General features: G+C 37.0%; 1 protein-coding gene across 5 annotated transcripts in view; it reads left to right on the plus strand.

Moving 5' to 3' along the window:
- Nucleotides 1-22,292, plus strand: part of UGT8 (UDP glycosyltransferase 8) — a 104,593-nt gene that overhangs the window by 8,647 nt on the left and 73,654 nt on the right. For all 5 annotated transcript variants that reach the window (XR_004811361.2, XR_007407861.1, XR_004811362.2 and 2 more), the window contains exon 2: nucleotides 21,461-22,284. Coding sequence is in view for 1 of the 5 variants with exons in the window: in XM_025465992.3 (XP_025321777.1) it covers nucleotides 21,463-22,284 (822 nt within the window). In the remaining 4 variants the exon portion in view is untranslated. The remainder of the gene's footprint in view (nucleotides 1-21,460; nucleotides 22,285-22,292) is intronic.

Below are 22,292 nucleotides of genomic sequence, written 5' to 3' on the forward strand. Positions count from 1 at the left end.
GGGAAGAGTGAGAAGGAGACTCCCCATTGAGCAGGGAGCCTAGTAAGGGGGTCCATCCCAGGACCCTGAGACCATGACCTGAGCTGAAGGCAGACGCTTAACCAACTGAGCCACCCAGGTGCACCTGAAATGACCTTTATTTAATTAATTTATTTTTTAATAAATTTATTTTTTATTGGTGTTCAATTTGCCAACTTACAGAATAACACCCAGTGCTCATCCCATCAAGTGCCCCCCTCAGTGCCCGTCACCCATTCACCCCCCCCCCCCCCTCCACCACCCCTAGTTCGTTTCCCAGAGTTAGGAGTCTTCATGTTCTGTCTCCCTTTCTGATATTTCCCACACATTTCTTCCTTCCCTTATATTCCCTTTCACTATTATTTATATTCCCCAAATGAATGAGAACATATAATGTTTGTCCTTCTCCGTTTGACTTACTTCACTCAGCATAATACCCTCCATTTCCATCCACGTTGAAGCAAATGGTGGGTATTTGTCGTTACTAATGGCTGAGGAATATTCCATTGTATACATAGACCACATCTTCTTTATCCATTCATCCTTTAAATAACTCTTTCCTTAGGCCTCACGAGAGACTCTTTACCCATTACCTGAGATTTTCTTCCCCTTGAGCCCCTGGAATGGTTGGCTATTCGCACTCATACACTGCATTTTTATTTTTAAATAGAGGATTCACAGTTTGCAAGTCTAGCTCTGACTTCTTAGGTACTTCCTCTGTAGAGTTTCAGCTCAGCTTCCAGACTCAGGTCTGACCCCCTCATTTGCCTGTCTTTGGGCATAGACTTGGGTGTCATTTTGGGATCTAGCCTCCTTTTTTCCCCTTATATCCAGCTGGTCCCTAACTCCATCACTCACTGTCTTCTTCATGAAGACCTTTCACACATTGATACTTTACACTTAGCTTCTGCTGCCTGATTCAGTCCCTGTCACTTGCTGACCACATCAGTGCCTCCTTCTCACCACACCCTGCTCCTTTGTTCCTCTTCTCTCCATCCCTTACTGGGGCCCATTTGGCTTCCAAGAGTGCCATTCAACTGTGCCATTAATTTTCACGTGGGAAATTAAGGCTTTTGGGGCCTTACTGTCCAGTTGCATTCTGATCACCCTCCAATAGGTCCCCATTCCATTTATTCCTAGAGGTATTTGTTTCAGGATATTCCCCCACCTGATTTGTCCTGCCTTTTTTCTCTCTGGACTTGCAAATTTTCATCTTTCACCATATTGACACTTAAGTTCCATCTCAGACTACTGCTTCCCAGTCCCTTTTGATTTTCTTTGACTTTCTTTTCTACTTATATTGATGATCCTTTAATACTGAATTAGGTTAATTCTCTCTCTGAGAAGATATGAGCCCTTAGAAGGTGGGCCTTTGCCCATAGTTGCCTCATAATGTCTCAGACAAACACATTGATCACAGATAGGATTTTAAAACAAAATTGAGTGGTACCTTTAGTGACTAGGGCAGTAAGGGAGACGCATTCTCCAATTTTCTATATGTATGTTGATGTTTTATCTTTGTTCTTTCCAAATTTGTATAATTCAACCTTGAAATGTTCCCTTATTTTGCTTTTAAGTGAAATGTGCTATGTAGACTGCTGTATCACTTAGTCACACCAAAGTTAGATGTTATTATCTGTTATCTCTACATTGTGAGTCCTTTGTACTCTTTATTATAATATTTATTGTCATTTAGTAGGTTTGTCTTTTTGAATTTACCTGGGGCTACTAATGGATGGAAGTACATGCACAGCTAACTTTAGGCAAGGCTAATAAAAGGAAATAATGACAGAGATAATTACATGTATTTAGTTTTGTATTCTGTGTTTATATCTGAATATAAGCACACCTGATGTCATGAAACAGTAGTTGGAGAAAGAAATGATTACACATATTAGGAAGATCTGACTTAGGAGACATTTGAATTGCTCCCTTCCTCCCCACCCCCAGATAAGACATTTCATACCAATTAATTTAAAGCACCAGTCCAGGCAGAGTTCTTTTTTTCCCTCTTCTGTGCTTTTTTTTAATTAATTAATTAATTAATTAATTTTATTTTTCCTCTTCTGTGCTTATTTCCTCCTTTGGTAATTGGCAAAATGCTCTGGTTCTAAATGTCTCTTCTTCTGTCTCCTTCTGGGCAGGGCAGTAGGAGTGGGAATAGGAATGAGCACATTTTAAGGAATTTCTTCAACCAAACTGAAAAGAAAATAAACAGGTTTGGTTAAACTATTCATAAGAAGTGATGCCAGAGTCTGCTGTTTGCCTCTTCTTAATTTTTTTTTTTTTTTTTAATTATTGAGCCCATTTGGGAGGTAACTATGGTATTTTGGTCAGTTAGAATTTATGTAGCATATGCTTTGGGATATCGTTCTTGTCCAGATTTCACAACTACGCAGAATCTACAGAAACAAGGTCCCCTGGCTGTCCTGCTCCTTCCTTTTGCTGTCCCACTCTCTTTCTTCCTACTCCTGCCTGCCCTTCTGGAGGTAATGTTCCTGCCTTTGGTGGGGAAATCAGAAGAGGGACCCTAGTGATTGGGGAGGGGAGGATGTGGGTAAAGGTGTGTGTGGGGTCATAGGGGTGTGCCCATCACTTACACAGGAGCTGGTATTTTATTCAAATCACCTTGTATAGTAGTAGTCCAGCCTGAATAAGAACCCCAACTGCTTTATGCTTTTTCATCGTTATTTTGACAGTAAAGATACTTTAGCTTGCAATTTTGATACTCCTTAAATGCATTCCTATTCCTCCTCATACTTCTCTGCCCAAAAAGACATGAGATGTTTTGAACTAGACATGTTGATTCCTGGAGGTCTGTATAGTGAGTATCTGTAACATAGGCGAATTAATTCAGACATTCATTCAACAAGCAGCCTATTTTTTTTTTTCAAGCAGCCTATTATATGATAGAACTCTTCTGCCTTAGAGCCAGAATACATGGTGATTTTTAAAAACCTAGCATAAAATTTAAAAGTTTTTTGTAAAAAGGTTTAAAGAAGGTCATTATTAAAGCTTTTCAGAAACTGCTTTTGATTTGGGTGTCTCAGAATTTAGGAAAAAGTTAATCTATTGCCTGACATATGGCAGTGGCCACTTTGGAGGGTCTTTATATGGTACAGATAAGAGATAGTGAATTAGGACCCAGGAAACCTGAGTGCTAGGTCCCACTCTGTCAGTGAGTAACTACAAACTTATCCAGGTGATGCTAGGCAACTGCCTCCCTCCCCTCCCCTCGAGAACTTGTCCCTTTCTTTACAAATGAGAAGATTTGGACTCAGTTATCTTTAGTCTTTAAATTGGGACTTTGTTTTTTTTAAAGATTTTATTTGTTTATTTGAGAGAGAGAGAGCACAAGCTAGGGGAAGAGGCAGAGAAAGAGGGAGAAGCGGACTTCCTGCCCAGCAGAGTGCCCAACATGGGACTCCATTCCAGGACCCTAGGATCATGACCTGAGCCAAAGGCAGACGCTTAACTGACAGAGCCACCCAGGCACCTCATACTTTGACATGTTTTAAATGAAAATACATATTTTAAAAATATTTGGTATCATTTCATAACAAGTGTATTAAGTACCAGTATTCAAGTAAATTTGTATTGTTTCCAAGACTAATAACAATGGTGATGCTATATGAAAGATTTCTCTGGACTTGCTTCATTATGCTGAATACCACGTGTGATTCTAGATGTTAAGAAGGCACAAAATTACATTTTCACCTGTTAGTGAGGAAACATCAGAGAAATGCATTCTGTCTTTCTACAGAACCTACCCAAATCTTTCTCTTCTGGGGAATGATATAACTTTGTTCTTTTCTCTAATAGCCCATAGTAACCTTCTCTTATGATTATGAGGTGATTATGCAGGTATTTTAGAAGACAGCATTGGTTTGTTTGTTGTTTGTTCATGTGGACTTCCAAGGAATTAAACAGAAATATCCAGAAGTTTGTTTTTGGTTATAGTTGTGCAAATGTTTTTGGTTCTAAAATGTGTTTAAGATATCACTTGGCAATTTATTTTGTGAGTGTTAATAATGTTAATGTAGAAAATGTTAAAAATCCACTTAAACCAGTGATATTAACAAAAAGGATTTTATTAATAAGGAAGAGAAACAACCTATGATATTTTGTGATCCTAATACATTTCTGCAGCCTTAAGACTATCATGTAATGATGTCTTAAAAAGGTGTTTCCTGGGGTGCCTTTTTGGCTCAGTCAATAGAACCACGTGACTCTTGATCCTCAGGGTTGTGATTTCGAGCCTCACTTTGGATGTAGATACTTTAAAAAAATTATAGTAAAACAAAACAAAACAAAAACTGTTTCTCCATATGTGAATTTGTCCTGTTGTGTTGATCTGGGTCTCCTTCCCATTCACTGTGGTATTCCACAAGTTAAAATCCCAATAAAAGACAATTCTAAAAAGTCCTAATGAAACATTTTAAAACATTGCCAAACATTAGTTTTCTTTTTAAGAAAGCCTGTACTTATAAGAACTTAAAGTGTCATGCAGTCTCATTTATGAAACTTTTTTCGTTTGTTTAAAGATGAGATCAGAATAAAAACAAAGAATTTCCTTATTGTTTTGCTGAATGTTGATCACATGATGCAGTTGCATGGAGATAACTGTACCAGGCTGGTTTTGAAGAGATGAAGAGAAAAGAAACCCACACTTATTCCTGTATGATTTGTATATCATATATATTTTAAAACTGGGTATGGGATAAAAATCAAAAGTGTCTTAATATTAGCCACTATTTTCTTTATTAAAAAAGACAATTGCATTTTTTTAATTGCATTTTTTAAAATTGCAAACTTTTATCTCTGTGATTCTTGAAATGGTGCCTGAACTAGCAGTACCAGCATCACCTGGGAATTTGTTAGAAATGCAAATTTTGGGGACCATCCCATACCTCTAGAATCTGAAACTGTGAGGATGAAGCCAATAGTCTGTCTTAATAGGTTCTCCAGGTGGTTTTGATGCAGGCCTAAGGTGGAGAACCAGTGATCTCTGATAGTAAATATAATCAATTCAGTTTTTCCATGTGATGAAAACATTTTCGGGATAAAGAAAAACTAGGTATCGATTTCAAAATGCTTTTCTGTTAATACTTTGCTACATACACATTCTGCTCCTCAGTTTATTAAAAACAACAACCAAAATGGGTTGGATTAGTTGTTTACTTTGGCATGTTTTGCTATGACTGTGTGTAAGGGCAGCCCAGAGGTTCTCAATATTGTAATTACTTGACAGGCATTAAAAAAGCAAAAAAAAAAAAAAAAAAAAAGTAAAACCAAAGTCTTATCTCCAGAAATTCTGATTTTATTGATAAGCTAAGAGCTGATAGGTTTTCAGGCTTCTCTAGATCCTTTTTTTTTTAATGATAGTCACAGAGAGAGAGAGGGAGGGAGGGAGGCAGAGACACAGGCAGAGGGAGAAGCAGGCTCCATGCACCGGGAGCCCGACATGGGATTCGATCCCGGGTCTCCAGGATCGTGCCCTGGGCTAAAGGCAGGCGCCAAACCGCTGCGCCACCCAGGGATCCCGCTTCTCTAGATCCTATAGGCATCCCAGGCGATTATAAAGTATGGTTAGAGTTGAGAGCCACTGGAACATAGCCATATGTTCAAAAACTGGCTCACTTAACCACATTACTGTCCCTTAAAAAATTATATAGATAAATTAGGTCCTTTGATTATTTTAAGCAAATCGTCTTTTGTGTATGTGCATTTAAAAAATAATTTGTTTTCCAGTAGTTACTGTATTGTTGACCACTTGAGCACTGTTAATCAGGTTTTATTATTATTAATTCTACTTCTTGGCTTTACCCTGAATCCTTTTTTTTTTTTTTAAATATTTTATTTATTCATGAGAGACACAGAGAAAAGCAGAGACATAGACAGAGGGAGAAGCAGGCTCCCTGTGGGGAGCCTGATGTGAGATTGGATCCTGGGACCCCGAGATCACAACCTCAGCCAAAGGCAGGTGCTCAACCACTGAGCCACCCAGGTGCCCCACCTTGAATTCTTTCTTACCCAAAGTGCAGTCCATCTGCCTGCATCATCCCATATCACCAGAAAGCTTAGAAGTAAATAATCTAAGGCTGCATGCTAGACAAACTGAATCAGAATTCTCATTTTAACAGCATTCCTATGAAATTTGCTTCACATTAAAGATTCTTGATAACATAAAGCTTAAAATTGTGGTGAGTTTCCTTTTTCTCCATTTTTTTCTTAGCATCTATCTTAACTACTTTTATGAATGAAATCAGTCTCATTAAGCCTATTTTTAAACCATTGTTTCAGTAAGTTTTTTAATTGTAAGGGATCACCAAGACCATCTAACATCATAGCCTTACCTAGCAGGTGAACGAAATTAGGCACAGAGAAGTTAATTGTAAGGGATCACCAAGACCATCTAACATCATAGCCTTACCTAGCAGGTGAACGAAATTAGGCACAGAGAAGTTAAAAGACTTGTCCCTAAATTACAAAGGCTACTGATAGGGGAATCCATAGATGCATGCCATATGTATTTTTTTTTTTTTTGCATTACAGATACTTCATTATAGGATCAATTAAAATATTATTTTCATAGTGTAAACAACTTGAAATTGGAGCTGCCTGAAAAGATAGTATTAGGTTACCAAAGTCTGGCATATATCCAAAAAACAAAATTTTAAATAGACATTGACATTTATTTAGATTATCTACCTAGAGTGACATTGATTAATACTTTACTAATACACTGATATTTCAAATTATGTTATAATTTGTGGCATTAAGTGATAATGAGAAAGTTGAATATGTAATATTTAACTGAAAATTGAAAGGTACAGTCATGGCCTTATAAATTACTAAAATTGTATTCATGTGTTCTCGAGATATCATAGGTACCTTGTAACAGGACATTAAAAACATATACTTTGGTATTGCTTTATTCTGAGTTCCTTAAGATCTTGAGCTGGGTATTATGCTTTCTAAGTACCCAGGAAAACTGAGCTTTAACTCTAGTCTTTATATTTCAGATCTACATGCCCTTCAAATAATTTGGATTTTTCAGTGCACGTAAGGATTGAGTATTAGATCCTTGTCTTTCAATCTGGTGGTTGAATTGCATCAAAATCTCCAGATACATATTAGAAATGCAGATTTTTGGATTTTTTTTCCCCCAGACTTCCTAACAGCCAATGTGATGAAGAAACCCTGGAATCTGCATTTTTAGTAACACCACAGGTGATTGTTTTGGACACGAACGTTTGATAACTATTTTATTAGATAATTAAATCTGTGTTTAATATAGTTATATTTAATCACTATTATCAAGCATTAATTTGATATATATTATATACAAGGTACTGAGTGGCAGTACCTTGGTATCCATATTATCCTATTTTCCTTTCCCCTCTTTTGCTGGTTTTTATTTTATTTTTTTTAAAAGATTTATTTATTTGTTCTCACACAGAGAGAGAGGCAGAGACAGAGGGAGAAGCAGGCTCCATCCACACAGGGAGCCCGATATGGGTGGGACTCCATCCTGGGTCTCCAGGATCACGCCCGGGGCTGAAGGCGGCACTAAACTGCTGAGCCACCTGGGCTACCCTTTTGCTTGTTTTTAATCTTACCTTCCCACCTGATGATTTCTGGAAAAGTGCCCCAGGAGGGCCCGGGCCAACTATCACTGATAAGGGTATAGCATTGGGTTTCTCATGACAGGTTCACCATCTGTACTAGATGTCTGAAAAGATACTGGTAGTGTAGAAAAGTGGTGAAGCGCAGCTAACTTGGAATGCCACGGGAACAATAAAGGACACCAGAAATGTTCTTTATAACCTCTCCTTCACAAGGAGGTTTTTCGTGTGCCCCTTGGCCCTCATTAAAATCCCAGGTGCAGAATTAAAATTTTTATTTTTATTTATTTTTTATCTTAAGATTTTATTTAATTTTTTTATTTTAAAAATATTTTATTTATTCATGAGAGACACAGACACAGGCAGAGGGAGAAGCAGGCTGCATGCCCAGAGCCTGACATGGGTCTCGATTCCGGGCCTCCAGGATCACACCCTGGGCTGAAGGCAGCGCTAAACCACTGAGCCACCCCAGGCTGCCCCAGAATTAAAATTTTTAAATGGGCTTGCTACTGATCTATTTCTTTCATTATTTTGTGTGAATAAAGAAAGATCTGCCTGTATGGTACTTTTAGAAATTTATCTTAGTCTCATTTTCTTTAAGATGACATGTCAGTGAAAGAATGTGGTATTAATAATAGAATATCTTCTATTGTGCCTTTTGATTTTGTTATTAGACACAAAAACTATTTTTAAAAACGTGAAAGTGTGTTAGAAATTTTGAATAAAAGCTTTTGACAAGTAGCCTTGGGTTAATTTGTTATTTTTAATTTGTGAAATGGAATGCAATTTCTCCCTTTGCATTTAGCATATTCCAGTTGTATTTCTGTGGTTATGTGTGCGCTTCCATACAAATACATAAGTATCTGATTTTCCCTAATGAATCAAAGCTATTAATTTGAGGAAGTAGTAGACTTTGAAAATCTGAGTTCTCTATCTTTATTAACTGCCAGCAGCCAACCTGAGTGGTTCTAATGCCTATGTAAGGTTTTTAGCCCTATTGCACTCCTAATTAATTAAAAATGCCTGACTACAGCCAGATTAATAGCAGTATTAACCAACAATAGATGGCCTTAATTTTCTAAATGATTTCTCCCCAGCCTCCCACCCTCAGTCAGGGTGTTCCCATTTCACTGTGTGATTTTAGGGAGCTGCTTCCTTTTAGTAGTTTACTTGCAAGAAGGAAGTCCTAATGAAATTCAGCACAAGATACTGCCTGCATATGGAAGTAAATGCTTAAGCCTGGGGCTGTTGGACAGCTAGGTCTCTAGCAATAAAGCAGTTTCCCCATAGTTTGTCCACAGTTAAAATGTTTTTTCAGCTTCGTTTTCTTCTTCACATGGTGGGATATGAAAGTGGGTTATACGGTTGAGGACCTGAACTTTGGCAGTATACAAGATGCTAGATCTTGCTAAAGTTCTTATCTTCCTCAATCTTATTCTTCTTGTCTGTGAGATGAGAACAACTCTTCTCCCTTGGTGTGGTCTCAGTGTAGAATGAGATCATGCTCATAAAACCTATGAGGTAGGGAAGGTACATAGTACAAAGTACAGCTCTTTTTAAGATCTGCTGTTAATAGTGTTATGTTAGGATGGAAGACCCAAGGGGCACCTGGGTGGCTCAGTCTGTTAAGTGTCTCCCTTCAACTCAGGTCATGATCCCAGGGGCCTGGCATCGAGGGCCAGGTCGCGTTCCCAGCTCAGCAGGGAGTCCGCTTCTCCTTCTCCCCCTACTCATGCTCTTGCTCTCTCTCTCTCTCTCTCTCTCTCTCTCTCTCAAATAAATAAATAAAATCTTAAAAAAAAAAAAAATGGATGGAAGACCCGAGCTAGAGGGCGACCAGCTTGTTCTGGTTTGCCCAGATAATGACACTGGCAGTTCCACATCCTGAAAATCCCCTCAGTTCTGGGCAAAGCAGGATGGCTGGTCACCCCAGTGCTGGAAACAGAGGCTCAAAAAACAATGACTTTAGAAAAAAGTAGTTTAGTGGCTTCCCAGAGAATGGTCATAATGGGCATGAGCAAGGCAGGGCTGATAGTCTCCTTCCACAGCGTCACTCACGTAATCTTTTTTGTTGGACCTTTCCTGCTGTATACTTCAGCCTGCATGGTCCAGGATGTTAATCATTACCATGTTTTTCTCCCAGCTACCAGGAAAGTGAAAAGTGAAACCTCTAAAGGAATAAATTAGAGATTGCACGTATCACTTCCGCTTTTAGCCCATGTACTTTCACCAGAACTTACTTTTTATCACTAAAACTAGCTCCTAGACAGGCTATGAAATGACTTTGGTCTTTCTGGCAATGAGCCGAGCTAAAGCAAAGAGGAGGAAAATTATGCTCCAGCTGTCTCTCATATGCCTATTATGACATCCAATAAATTCCAGCTTCTCGTCACATTCTTTTGTTATTTAATATCACAGTCATGGGGATTCCCGGGTGGCTCAGTGGTTTAGCACCTGCCTTCCGCCCAGGGCGTGATCTTGGAGTCCTGGGATCGAGTCCAACATCAGGCTCCGGGCATGGAGCCTGCTTCTCCCTCTGCCTCTCTCTCTCTCTCTCTCATGAATAAATAAATAAATATCATGGTCGTTTTCTTGGTCATTTACACATTGAATGTGTAAGAAGTTAATAAATAAGATGAAAAAAGATCCCTAGATTTAAGGAAAAGCTGAGACGGAATATGTATTTTGCTGCTTTCTTCCTCCAACTGCAATACACATTACCCTAGAAATTTTCTCTGTAATTCAGATTACAATGCCTCAGGCAAAAGCTTTTGATTATGATTTTGTTGAGAAGTAAGGCAATTGATAAAATTGCATTTCATTCATTTAAGATTAAAGGAAAAGATGGGACTGTAGGTGACAGTGCCTGTGGTCCAACTGCATATCCTGGTTCAAAATCGTAATTGCAGTCAGTTCATTCAGTAAATATTTATTAAGTACTTACTACATGGTTAGCAATGAGAATAAAATAGTTACCTGCTTTTACTAAAATCTCTATCCTTTTGGAGCTTAAATTGTGCTAGTGGGTACAGAAATTAGATTTTATTTTCTCTTTTAAATTAAAGTAAAATACACATTCAGTGTTATATTAGTTTTAGGTGGCAAATAGTGATTGGACAATTCTGTACCTTCCTCAGTGCTCACCACAGTAACTGTAGTCACTATTTGTCACCATCTGATGTTATTACAATATTACTGACTATATTTCCTATGTTCTACATTTCAATTCCATGACTTAATTATTTTAGAACTGGAAGTTTGTACTTCTTAAACCCTTTTACCTATTTCACACACACCCCTCCCAATTTTCCTTTGGCCACCACCAGTCCTCTATATTTAAATCTGTTTTGGGTTTGTTCATTTGTTTTGTTTTTTAGATTCCTCATATAAGTGAAATTTATACCATACTTGTCTTTCTCTGACTTGTTTCACTTAGCATAATACCCTTTCAGTCCATCCGTGTTGTTGCCAATGGCAAGTTCTCATTTCTTTTTTGTGGCTGAGTAATATATTGTGCATATACACTACATCTTCTTTATTCATCTATCAGTGGGTACTTTGGTGACTTCCTTATCTTGGCTTTTGTAAATAATGCTACAGTAAACATATAAATTTTCAAATTTATGTTTTCATTTTCTTTGGATAAATACCTAGTAGTGGAATTATTGGATCATATGATATTTCTATTTTTAATGTTTTGAGGAACCTCCATAATTTTTTCCATAGTAGCTGCACTAATTTACATTTCCATCAACGATGCATAAGGTTCCCTTTTCTCTACATCCTCACCTACACTTGTTATCTCTTGTCTTTTTGATACTAGCCATTCTGACTGGTGTGAGGCGATATTCCACTGTGGTTTTAATTTTCATTTCCTTGATGATTAGTGATGTTGAGCATCTTTTTGTGAGTTTGTTGATCATTCTCATGTCTTCTGTGGAAAAATATCTCTTTCAGGTCCTCTGCCTAATTTTTTATCAGATTTTTTTGTTTGTTTTTGTGTTGAGTTGTGTAGGTTCTTTATATATTTTGGATATTAGCCCCTTATCACATATATCATTTGCAAATGTCTTCTCCCAGTCACTAGGTTGCCTCTTTGTTTTGTTGATGGTTTCCTTTGCTGTGTAAAAGCTTTTCATTTTTGTGTAGTTCCAGTATATTTTTTGTTTTTGTTTCCCTTGCCTGAGGAGACCTATGTAGAAAAATGTTAAGGATGATTTCCAAAGGATTACTATTCATATTTTCTTCTCAGAGTTTTTTATAGCCTCAGGTCTCAAATTTATGTCTTTAATTCATTTTATTTTCAGTTTTATTTTTGTGTAAGAAAGTAGTCCAGTTTCATTCTTTTGCATGTATCTGCTGTTTTTCCAGCAGCATTTATCAAAAAAACTCTTTTCCCCTTTTTGTGTGCTTGTGTCCTTTGTCGCAGTTTAATTGACCATGTAGGTGTGGGTTTTTTCCAGTCTCTCTGTCCTGTTCTATTGATCTATATGTATGGTTTTGTGCCAGTACCTTACTGTTTTGATTATTATAGCTTTGTAGTATATCTTGAAATCAGGATTGTAATACCTTCAGCTTTGTTCTTCTTTCTCAAGATTGCTCTGGCTATTCAGGTGTTTTGGGGCTCTGATGTAGTTTTGGAATATAGGCAGTATAGGCGGGGTTTGGTACGGTGAGGTCTGGAGCCAACGACCAGGAAAGAATTCTTAAGATGTCTTTGGTGCAAAATGGTGGTTTTACTAAAGCCTGGGGACAGGACCTGTGAGCAGGAAGAGCTGCTGCCCTGGGCTTGTGAGGGGTGGCTGATTATATATATCTGGGAGTTCGAGGTAAGGAAAGGATTTTCTTATGCTGAGGAGGATCTGCAAGATATTGGAGGCCATTGTCAAGTTAATGCTGTTTTTCCTCTGGCAAAGCATTAACATTAAGACTGTTGGGAACTTCCTGGAGGAACATTATGCTCCGCCTATTTCAAGTATCTTGTCTATGGGCTGCAGGTTATTTTTTTTTTTTTTTGGGCTGCAGGTTATAAGGACATTTAATTGTATCTACATTTCCTTCTGGAAGCTAGGTTATTGATTAAAAAAAAAAAAAAAAAAAGGGCAGCCATGAGAGCCTGAGGAATGTCACACGTATCCTACCTGGGCTGGGGGTGTGGGGTATCAGTTTATGCTTTGTCCTCAGATAGACTTCTGCTCTCTCATCAGTTCCATACACATTTTAGGATTATTTGTTCTAGTTCTGTGAAAAATGCTGTTGGTATTTATTTAAAAGCACTGGTAATGATTCATAATTAGTCTTTACTTTGATAGATTTGATTTGATTTTTTTTATTTTTAATTTTACTGGATGGTATTTTCCTAGGCTTACTTATAAAAGGTGCTTTGAAGAGAGATGAAATTATTCTAACAATATTTCATGTAGTACCAAGGTTGACCTCTGGTGGTAGTTATGATTGATATATTTTTTCATCTTATTGCAGTCTTCATAATACGAAATACTGGGGAAACTTAAAAGTACTGAGAAATTTAGCTATTCAGCTTGCCAGACTACATAATCTGCTTTGGGGACTAAATCATCCAGTTCATTTTTCTAAATAGCTCAATTCACATAATAGACATGATTTTAAATTTCCCTTTAGCCTTTTTTTGTAAAGATTTCATTTATTTATTTATTTAATGAGAGAGACAGAGACATAGGCAGAGGGAGGAGTAGGCTCCTGGAGCCTGATGTGGGACTCAATCCCAGGACTCTGGGACCATGCCCTGAGCTGGAGGGAGACGCTCAACCACTGAGCCACCCAGGTGTCCCAAATTTCCCTTTAGCTTTTATTTTGTTTTTCCTTTAATGCAAAAACACTTTGATTAATTCTTGTTTAAAATGATAGGTTTTCTTTCAAGTTTTTATTCAAATACCAGTTAGTTAACGTACAGTGTAATATTAGTTTCAGGTGTACAATATAGTGTGATTCCATACTTCCATACAGCACCTGGTGCTCATCACCTTTCTTCATTCCCATCACCTGTTTCACCCCTCTACCACTCCTCCCCTATGGTAATCCTCAGTTTGTTCTCTAGAGTTAAGAGCCTGTTTCTTGGTTTGCCTCTCTTTCTTTTCCCCCTCTTTTTCCTGAATTGTTGAGCTGCTGGGCTGGCAGGCTACAAAAGCTTAAATTCTTTCCTATAGTTTATGTGCTTACCATTTTTTTTTTCCTGTATAGTTCATCCTCATGTATACTTTTCAGTTCAGCATTATTCATGATTTAGCCTCAAATAACAAAAACCACAGAAATGATCTTTCATATGGTAGCCACTGATGATTCTCTTTTTTTTTTTTTTTTTTTTTTACTAAATAGGTGAAAATAGCATTTTAAAGTAGGGTTGATAGAGGTCTCCTAAGGTAGCTGTTAGACTGATATTATGACTCCTGCTTGAGAAAATGGGAAAAATGAGGGATTCATGAAATTTATTTTTTTATCTTAAAAAAAAAAATCCCAGTAGTATAAGGGCACTTGGGTGGCGCAGTAGGTTAAGCTTCCTACTCTTGGTTTTGGCTCAGGTGGTGATCTCCGTGTCATCTACGCGCTGAGCATGGAGTCTACTGAAGACTCCCTCTCCTTCTGCCCCTTCCCCTGGCTCTCTCTTTTTTTCTCTCTAAACTAAATAAATAAATCTTTAAAAAAATCTTAGTAGTATATTGGGGTGTTTTGTTGTTGAATTTCAGTGGAAGTGAACCATTGAGGTTTAGGAGCAAGAATGATAGAGCTAATTAATTTTTTTTTTTTTTTTCCTGGTGTTCTAAGGACTTGGCCTTAGATGGATCACTTTTACAAATGAGTGTTTTGGATACACAGCTTTCAAGTAAAGTGCTACTCTCATATCCTTGCTGAATTAATTTGCACTTAAATGTTAATGGCTTCCCTATGGTGAGAGGTGTGCACTCTTACTAAAACTGGCATTGTTTCTTGTCGTGAATGCAAACATAGAAATGATTTTTAATATAAAGAAGAAAGGATGGGCTGATATGTAAAATGAAATTTGTTTAGAGTCTTTGGATTCTGTATTTTCTTCAATACTGTGACAGTGGAATACAGTCAAGTAGCAGTAGCATCTCAGAACTAAGAAAGAATTGGAGGAGAAAAGGGATTATTAGTGTATAGTGTCAGAAAGAAGTCCAATTATTTTTTTTATTTTTATTTTTTTTTTAATTTTTTTATTTATTTATGATAGGATTTGGCTTTTTTTTATTTTTATTTTTTTTAATTTTTTTATTTATTTATGATAGGATTTGGCTTTTTTTTATTTTTATTTTTTTTTTAATTTTTTTATTTATTTATGATAGGATTTGGCTTTTTTTATTTTTATTTTTTTTTTAAATTTTTTTATTTATTTATGATAGGATTTGGCTTTTTTTTTATTTTTATTTTTTTTTTATTTTTTTATTTATTTATGATAGGATTTGGCTTTTTTTATTTTTATTTTTTTTTTAATTTTTTTATTTATTTATGATAGGATTTGGCTTTTTTTTAATTTATTTATTTATTTTTTTAATTTTTTTATTTAAAGAAGTCCAATTAGATAAATGTTCAGAGGAAAGGGCATTTGTGTGAATATTATGAGGTATTTAGTGCCCTTAACAATGAGTGTTTGGGCAGAGTGGTGGTGGAGGCAATGCCAGGCTTTAATTATCTGGGGAGTAAGTAGGGTTCACTTACTGATATTTAATATATTTATATATCTTTAATTAATTAAATTAAATATATTTTAGTATAGACACTAATACTTCAAGAGATTTGATCGAGGAGAGTGGGAGTAAAGCTCCAGGGGCATGGAAATGGAATGAATGTGTTATAAATATTACATATTTTTGATAGAAAACTTCAAAAACCTGGAAATATAAAAGTGAGAAACAAAATCCCTCAATTTGAAAATCCAAATTGACTACTGATAACAATTTATTTACTTTGTGAGTGAATATAATCATTTTGTGTATACATGTATGTGATATACATATAATTTTCTATAATACTCCATTGTAAAATGTACTATGATGTGATTAATCCTCAATTGCTGGATTCCTATTGGTTTCTGGCTATTTGCTGTTAAAAGTAAATACAGAAACATCTATGTATGCATGCGGGTATTTCTTTTCTTTAAATTTTATTTATTCATGAGAAGCACAGGAAGAGAGAGAAAGAGGCAGAGACACAGGCAGAGGGAGAAGCAGGCTCCATGCAGGGAGCCTGACATGGGACTCGATCCCAGGTCTCCAGGATCACACCCTGGGCTGAAGGCGGCGCTAAACTGCTGAGCCACCCGGGCAGCCTGCATGCTGGTATTTCTGATGTAGAGTCATTACATAAATGTAAAATGATGTGCCAGTTGTTTTCCAAAACAGTTGCACCAGTTTACATTTTCATCACCGGCCTAAAACTGTGTTATCATTCAAAATGATGTTCCTGCAAATTTTATAAAAGAAAAATCTAGTTTGCTTTGTTCAGTTATTTGGCAGATTTTAGCTCCTTGCCTCTAACTGGGAGGTTAGGTTCAAACTGTGTATGAATGTGGTGTGGTGTGTTCCGTGGCCAGCGCTTTCTCTAAGGTGCATAGAGAAGGAGCGCAAAGCCACCTCCCGGATGCCAGCTTTAGGAGGGTGTTACCTTGAGTTATCTGTTCTAATCACTCTTTAGGCAGCTTATCTCTCTATCTAGAGAACTGATGTGCATTTTTACTTTGGGGAGTAAATGCAACTGCCTCTGCTTTACCTCCACGGAAGTGAAGGGAAGATGTAATAGATGGGGAAAACTGCTCCAACTCCTCTTTCCAGAGCTCTCCCTTGTGATTTCTTGCTCCACCCACTATAGCTCCCAGGCTTGTCCACTTAAGCTCTCCGCCATTCTGGAAGCTGTTTTCACCTCTGCTACAGGATTCTCTTGTGTTCTGGGCATGACTTCCTCCGTTCACTTTTATTCCTCAGTAAGCTATTCTTAGCATTTGTTTTCTAGAAATTTGTCAAAAATCTATTACACTGATGACTGTAGCCCTGCCCACACCTCATTTCCTTATACCAATTCTCAGAGATATTAGATATGCCCTTTTATGTACTTTCCTATCATTTCTAAAGAAGCTTTAGGAAGAAAGGAGTGAAAACATTTGTGCTCAGTCAGTCATCTTGGACTGGAAACCTCTGCTCCAGATGTTTCAAACATTCCAAAAATATTCTATGATTATGTAGTCAAATCTAATAAGAATCTGCAATAAGAATTTCTTTTCTTTCTGCTCACCTTGTTTCCTTCTCTTTCCAGAGATCATTTAAAGCTCAACACTTTTATTGGCTGTATTAAAAAAATTAATGCTATTCTATCTGATTTACTTTGGGGAAAGTCTGAGATAAAAAATTCAGTGATTCTGTTTCTCAAGTATAAAGCCAATTTTTTAACACTCCATTTCGATAGGAAGTTATTCCTTCCTAATCTACTTGTTTTGCTTTCTTCATCTCATGTGATGTTCGTATTTATTCAAGGAATTCTTATTTATATGAATTCTTATACGAATAAATTCGTATTTATTCAAGGCTATCTACCTACCTTCTTGTAATTCTACCTATTTGAAGTAGAATTCTTAGGCTAAATTCATAGTGTTTTAATTATTTTTAAAAATATGTTTTAACATTTACCCTTGCTGTCCTGAGGCTTTACTGTTAATTTTTTTAAAAGCGTATTCTCTCTTGTATCTTCTAACAAGTGAACATGGGTATAATTTGGTAAATTCCAAACAAAACAAAATGAACTATCTAGTGGGATTTTGTGAGGAATTTGTTCAGTCTACTTATGGGGAGGATTGACTTTTTTCAAATACCATCTTTCATCAAAATAATAAAGTATTTTTATACAACTAGTATTATTTCTATGTGTATGTCTTTAGGGAAAGGCTTGTTGAACTTAGTATAGCAAACAAATATCCTTTTTAGTTAATTTCAAAAGTACTTTATGTACTTTATTGTTTATGTTTTTTTTTAAAGATTTATTTATTTATGATAGACGTAGAGATACAGGCAGAGGGAGAAGCAGGCTCCATGCCGGGAGCCCGATGCGGGACTTGATCCCGATCCGGGGACTCCAGGATCGCCCCCTGGGCCAAAGGCAGGCGCCAAACCACTGCGCCACCCAGGGATCCCTGTTGCTCTGTATTCTCTCCAGCATTTGGCATTATCAGTGTTTTGGATCTTGGCCATTCTGACAGGTGTGTAGTGGTATCTCATGGTTTTAATTTTGCATTTCCCTGATGACTTATGATGTGGAGCATCTTCCTATATGCTCCTTTGCCATCCGTATGTTTTCTTTATGAGTTACCTATTAAGGTCTTCAGCCCTATTTAAAATTATGTTGGTTACTTTCTTATTGTTGAATTTTAAGAGTTCTTTGTGTATTTTGGACAACAGTCCTTTATCAGATGTGTCTTTTACAAATGTTTTCTCCCAGTCTGTGGCTTGTCTTCTCATTCTCTTGACATTATCTTTAGAGCAGAAATTTTTAATATTAATTAACTTCAGCTTATCAGTAGACACACTCTGATAAGTCTGGACTAGCAAGAATCTTACTATTTTGTTTTGTTTTGTTTGTTTGTTTTTAAGAATCTTACTATTTGTTGGTAGTTGTATTAGTCATTCTGTTATCCACTGCAGTGATGTTTATGAGATTAAAGTACTGTTATAGTCCTTCATACTTAGTCTTGTATTTGAACAGCAGAATGACACACTTGCACAAATGATGCTTCTTTGTTGGTAATCAGTATTTTTTCATGAAGACCTAATAGACATTGTTTTTATAAGATATTTTGTCACAAATATTTGTATTTTTGCATACTTTCAGAATCTATATAGACAGAATATATGCACTTTTCTAACTTTATATTAGTACTGTAGCCACTAGTACTAAATTAATTTAGCCACATGTTAAAATTTAAAATTCAGTTTCCCAATCACAGTAACTACACTTCAGCTGCCCAGTATTGGATAGGAGGGATATAGAACATTTTCGTATTCACAGAAAGCTCTATTGAACAATACTGTTCTTGAACACAGGCAGTTGTGCATTTAAAGATTTTTTTCTGTGATTTCTTTTTACTTTATAGTAATTACTGAAATAAAATATTAAAATCAAAAAGCAAGAATAGAATAAGAAGCTCAGTGAAAGGGTTGGTTTCCCTACTATTATTTTTTATTTTGTATCTTCTTTATGGTAGATAAAGCAGTGGTTTTAACTGCTACTGAATAAACTGTGTGTTTGCTGCTCAGCTAAATGCAAAAGACAATGGACAGAGCAGTTCCTATGATTGGTCCCTCAGCTGTTAATGTCTTCTTGGACAAGCAAATAGTGACAGGTAGTATTAATAACAGCAGTGGACCCTAGCTGCTGCAATAACTGTGTTTGCATAAATTTCATCCCTAGAATTAGGAACATCTCTACTGAGAATCCCTAATTTAATTAATTAATTAATTTAATAAATTAATTAATCCCTAATTTAATTAATAATTCCTTGGATTTGGAGGCTGCACCACAGAGAGACAGTACAGTAGAATAAGGCCAGGGAAGTTTCCTCCAAGATTGGCTATTTAGGGATGCCTGGGTGGCTTGGTAGGTTAAGTGTCTGCCAACTGCTTGGGTCATGATCCCAGGGTCCGGGGGATCAAGCCCCATGTCAAGCTTCCTGCTCAGTGGGGAGCCTGCTGTCCCTCTCCCTCTGCTGTTCCCGCTATGTGTGTTCTCTGGTGCGTTCTCTCTCTCTCTCTCTCTTAAATAAATAAATAAATCTTAAAAAAATTTTTTACAAAAGATTGTCTATTCATTGACCATTTAACTATAAAATAAACTTACTTCATTGTTATAGAAATAATGTTTTCTCCAAATTTATTTTTTTAAAGCCCTTATTTAATTCAAGCAACATTTAACACAGGCTTTTATGTGCTTATAATGTGCATTACTTCTGTTTACTCTTAATGGTATAGGGTCAACATCTAGAAATAGCTTGAAAATTTCATTGGAGAGGGAAAAGGCACCTGGAGATAGATTTTTCATAGTTTAATCTTGATATTGGAAGAATCCATCATTTGCCTGCTATTGACTTTCTTTTTTGTTTTTCTTAGGTTACTTAGGTGTTTGAATGTTGAGAAGGTATAGTTGCTAAAACTGCATTTAGTTGGTGGGAGTTTGTGAGAGTAGGCTGGTTAATATATGATAATGAGTAAAAATAGATATTGATTTGGTAATGTGCATATAAATCTATTTTAAGTTGTTCCTCCAGGTAAAAAGATCCAGCTTGCATGGTTAACTACTGTTTAGATCTTTTTTCTATTTGGAGGCTAACTTAGAGTCTAAGTAAAAATTATACTGGGTAGGGTAGGAGGAGTTTGCACACTATGTAGCCCCCAGAGGTAGGACACTTAATTCTAAAAAATAACAGAGGACAACTCTAACTATTGTACATAATCTACTACCATGAAAGGTAGGAGAAGTGATAGGTGTCATGTGTACAGCCATCCTCTAATTTGCTATTTGCACCTGAGTTACAGATACAACACAAGGAAGTGTGGTCTGGGATATATTCGTTCATCATCAGTTCTTCCATAAGCATTTACAAAGATCCCGTTAATTCTCTTGGATTTTTCTATTAAAAGTTTCTTTCAGTGCCCTGAGATGAATTGGTGAATTGATAGAGATTGCATAAATAGAGACTGCCAGGACACATCAGGGTATTTAGGTAAAGGGGAAATGCACAATAAAGTAATTTTTCCTGTAGAAAAATGTCTTTTCTATAGAACTGTTAACTTAAAAGGATTATTTTTTAAAACATAATCTTTCTTTGATATGCTTTGGTGATAACTGGGAATGTAACTGCTGTGATCAAATGATTTAAAAAGAGACATACATGCTGATGGCACCCAGAAATAAAAAATCTTGGCTCTTCTTCCTGAAATTAGCATTGATGTTTAATTAAAAGATAAACAGATGTTCCATAGATACCTTACAGCGATTATTCAAAGAAGAAAGATCTGCAGACATTCAATCTTAGAAAAGTTTTATTTCAGATTTTCATAAATCTAGTTCTCTAAAAGAAATCTAGGGATCCCTGGGTGGCGCAGCGGTTTGGCGCCTGCCTTTGGCCCAGGGCGCGATCCTGGAGACCCGGGATCGAATCCCACATCAGGCTCCCGGTGCATGGAGCCTGCTTCTCCCTCGGCCTATGTCTCTGCCTCTCTCTCTCTCTCTCTCTCTCTCTCTCTCTGTGACTATCATAAATAAATAAAAAAATTAAAAAAAAAAAAAAAAAAAAAGAAATCTAGTTCTCTATTAATGATGCAGTCATGTGCTCTGAAATGGATACGTTTTAAGTATATTTCAGTTTCTGTCAGCTTTGTGGTCAGCTCTATACCTTAAAAAAATTGTCTTTCAAAAATAGAGATGTAATTAAACCAGTATCAGGATACTTTTATTTTTTTATTATTATTATTTTTTAATTTTTATTTATTTATGATAGTCACAGAGAGAGAGAGGCAGAGACACAGGCAGAGGGAGAAGCAGGCTCCATGCACCGGGAGCCCGACGTGGGATTCGATCCCGGGTCTCCAGGATCGCGCCCTGGGCCAAAGGCAGGCGCCAAACCGCTGCGCCACCCAGGGATCCCTCAGGATACTTTTAAACAGTGATACTTAGACAGAGTAGTGGATCACGAGAGATACTACGAAAAAAATTCTGTGGTTGTTTTGCAGGGTAAGGATTGTACTTTGTTTTAAGTGGTTTTCCGGTTGTCATTTCAGCTATGAAGTCTTACACTCCGTATTTCATGCTCCTGTGGAGTGCTGTTGGGATAGCGAAGGCCGCCAAAATCATCATCGTGCCGCCAATTATGTTTGAGAGCCATATGTACATTTTCAAGACACTAGCCTCAGCCTTGCATGAGAGAGGCCACCGTACAGTGTTTCTTCTCTCCGAAGGCAGAGACATCGCGCCATCTAATCATTACAGCCTCCAGCGATACCCAGGAATTTTTAACAGTACCACCTCCGATGCTTTCCTGCAGTCCAAAATGCGGAATATTTTCTCTGGGAGATTAACAGCAATCGAACTGTTTGACATACTAGATCACTATACCAAGAACTGTGATATGATGGTTGGCAACCGTGCCCTGATTCAGGGTCTGAAGAAGGAAAAGTTTGACCTGCTGCTGGTGGACCCTAATGACATGTGTGGATTTGTGATAGCTCATCTTTTAGGAGTTAAATATGCTGTATTTTCAACTGGCCTTTGGTATCCTGCGGAAGTGGGTGCTCCTGCCCCATTAGCTTACGTCCCAGAGTTTAACTCACTCCTCACAGACCACATGAACTTGCTGCAGAGGATGAAAAATACCGGCGTTTACCTCATTTCCAGATTAGGGGTCAGCTTTCTGGTTCTTCCCAAATATGAAAGGATAATGCAGAAGTACAACCTGCTGCCAGAGAAGTCCATGTACGACTTGGTCCATGGGTCCAGTCTGTGGATGCTGTGTACAGATGTAGCGCTGGAGTTTCCAAGACCCACTCTGCCTAATGTTGTGTATGTAGGAGGAATCCTAACCAAACCAGCCGGCCCACTACCAGAAGTAAGGTT

Source organism: Canis lupus, chromosome 32, assembly GCF_003254725.2.
Source record: "Canis lupus dingo isolate Sandy chromosome 32, ASM325472v2, whole genome shotgun sequence".
Lineage (NCBI taxonomy): Eukaryota > Metazoa > Chordata > Mammalia > Carnivora > Canidae > Canis > Canis lupus.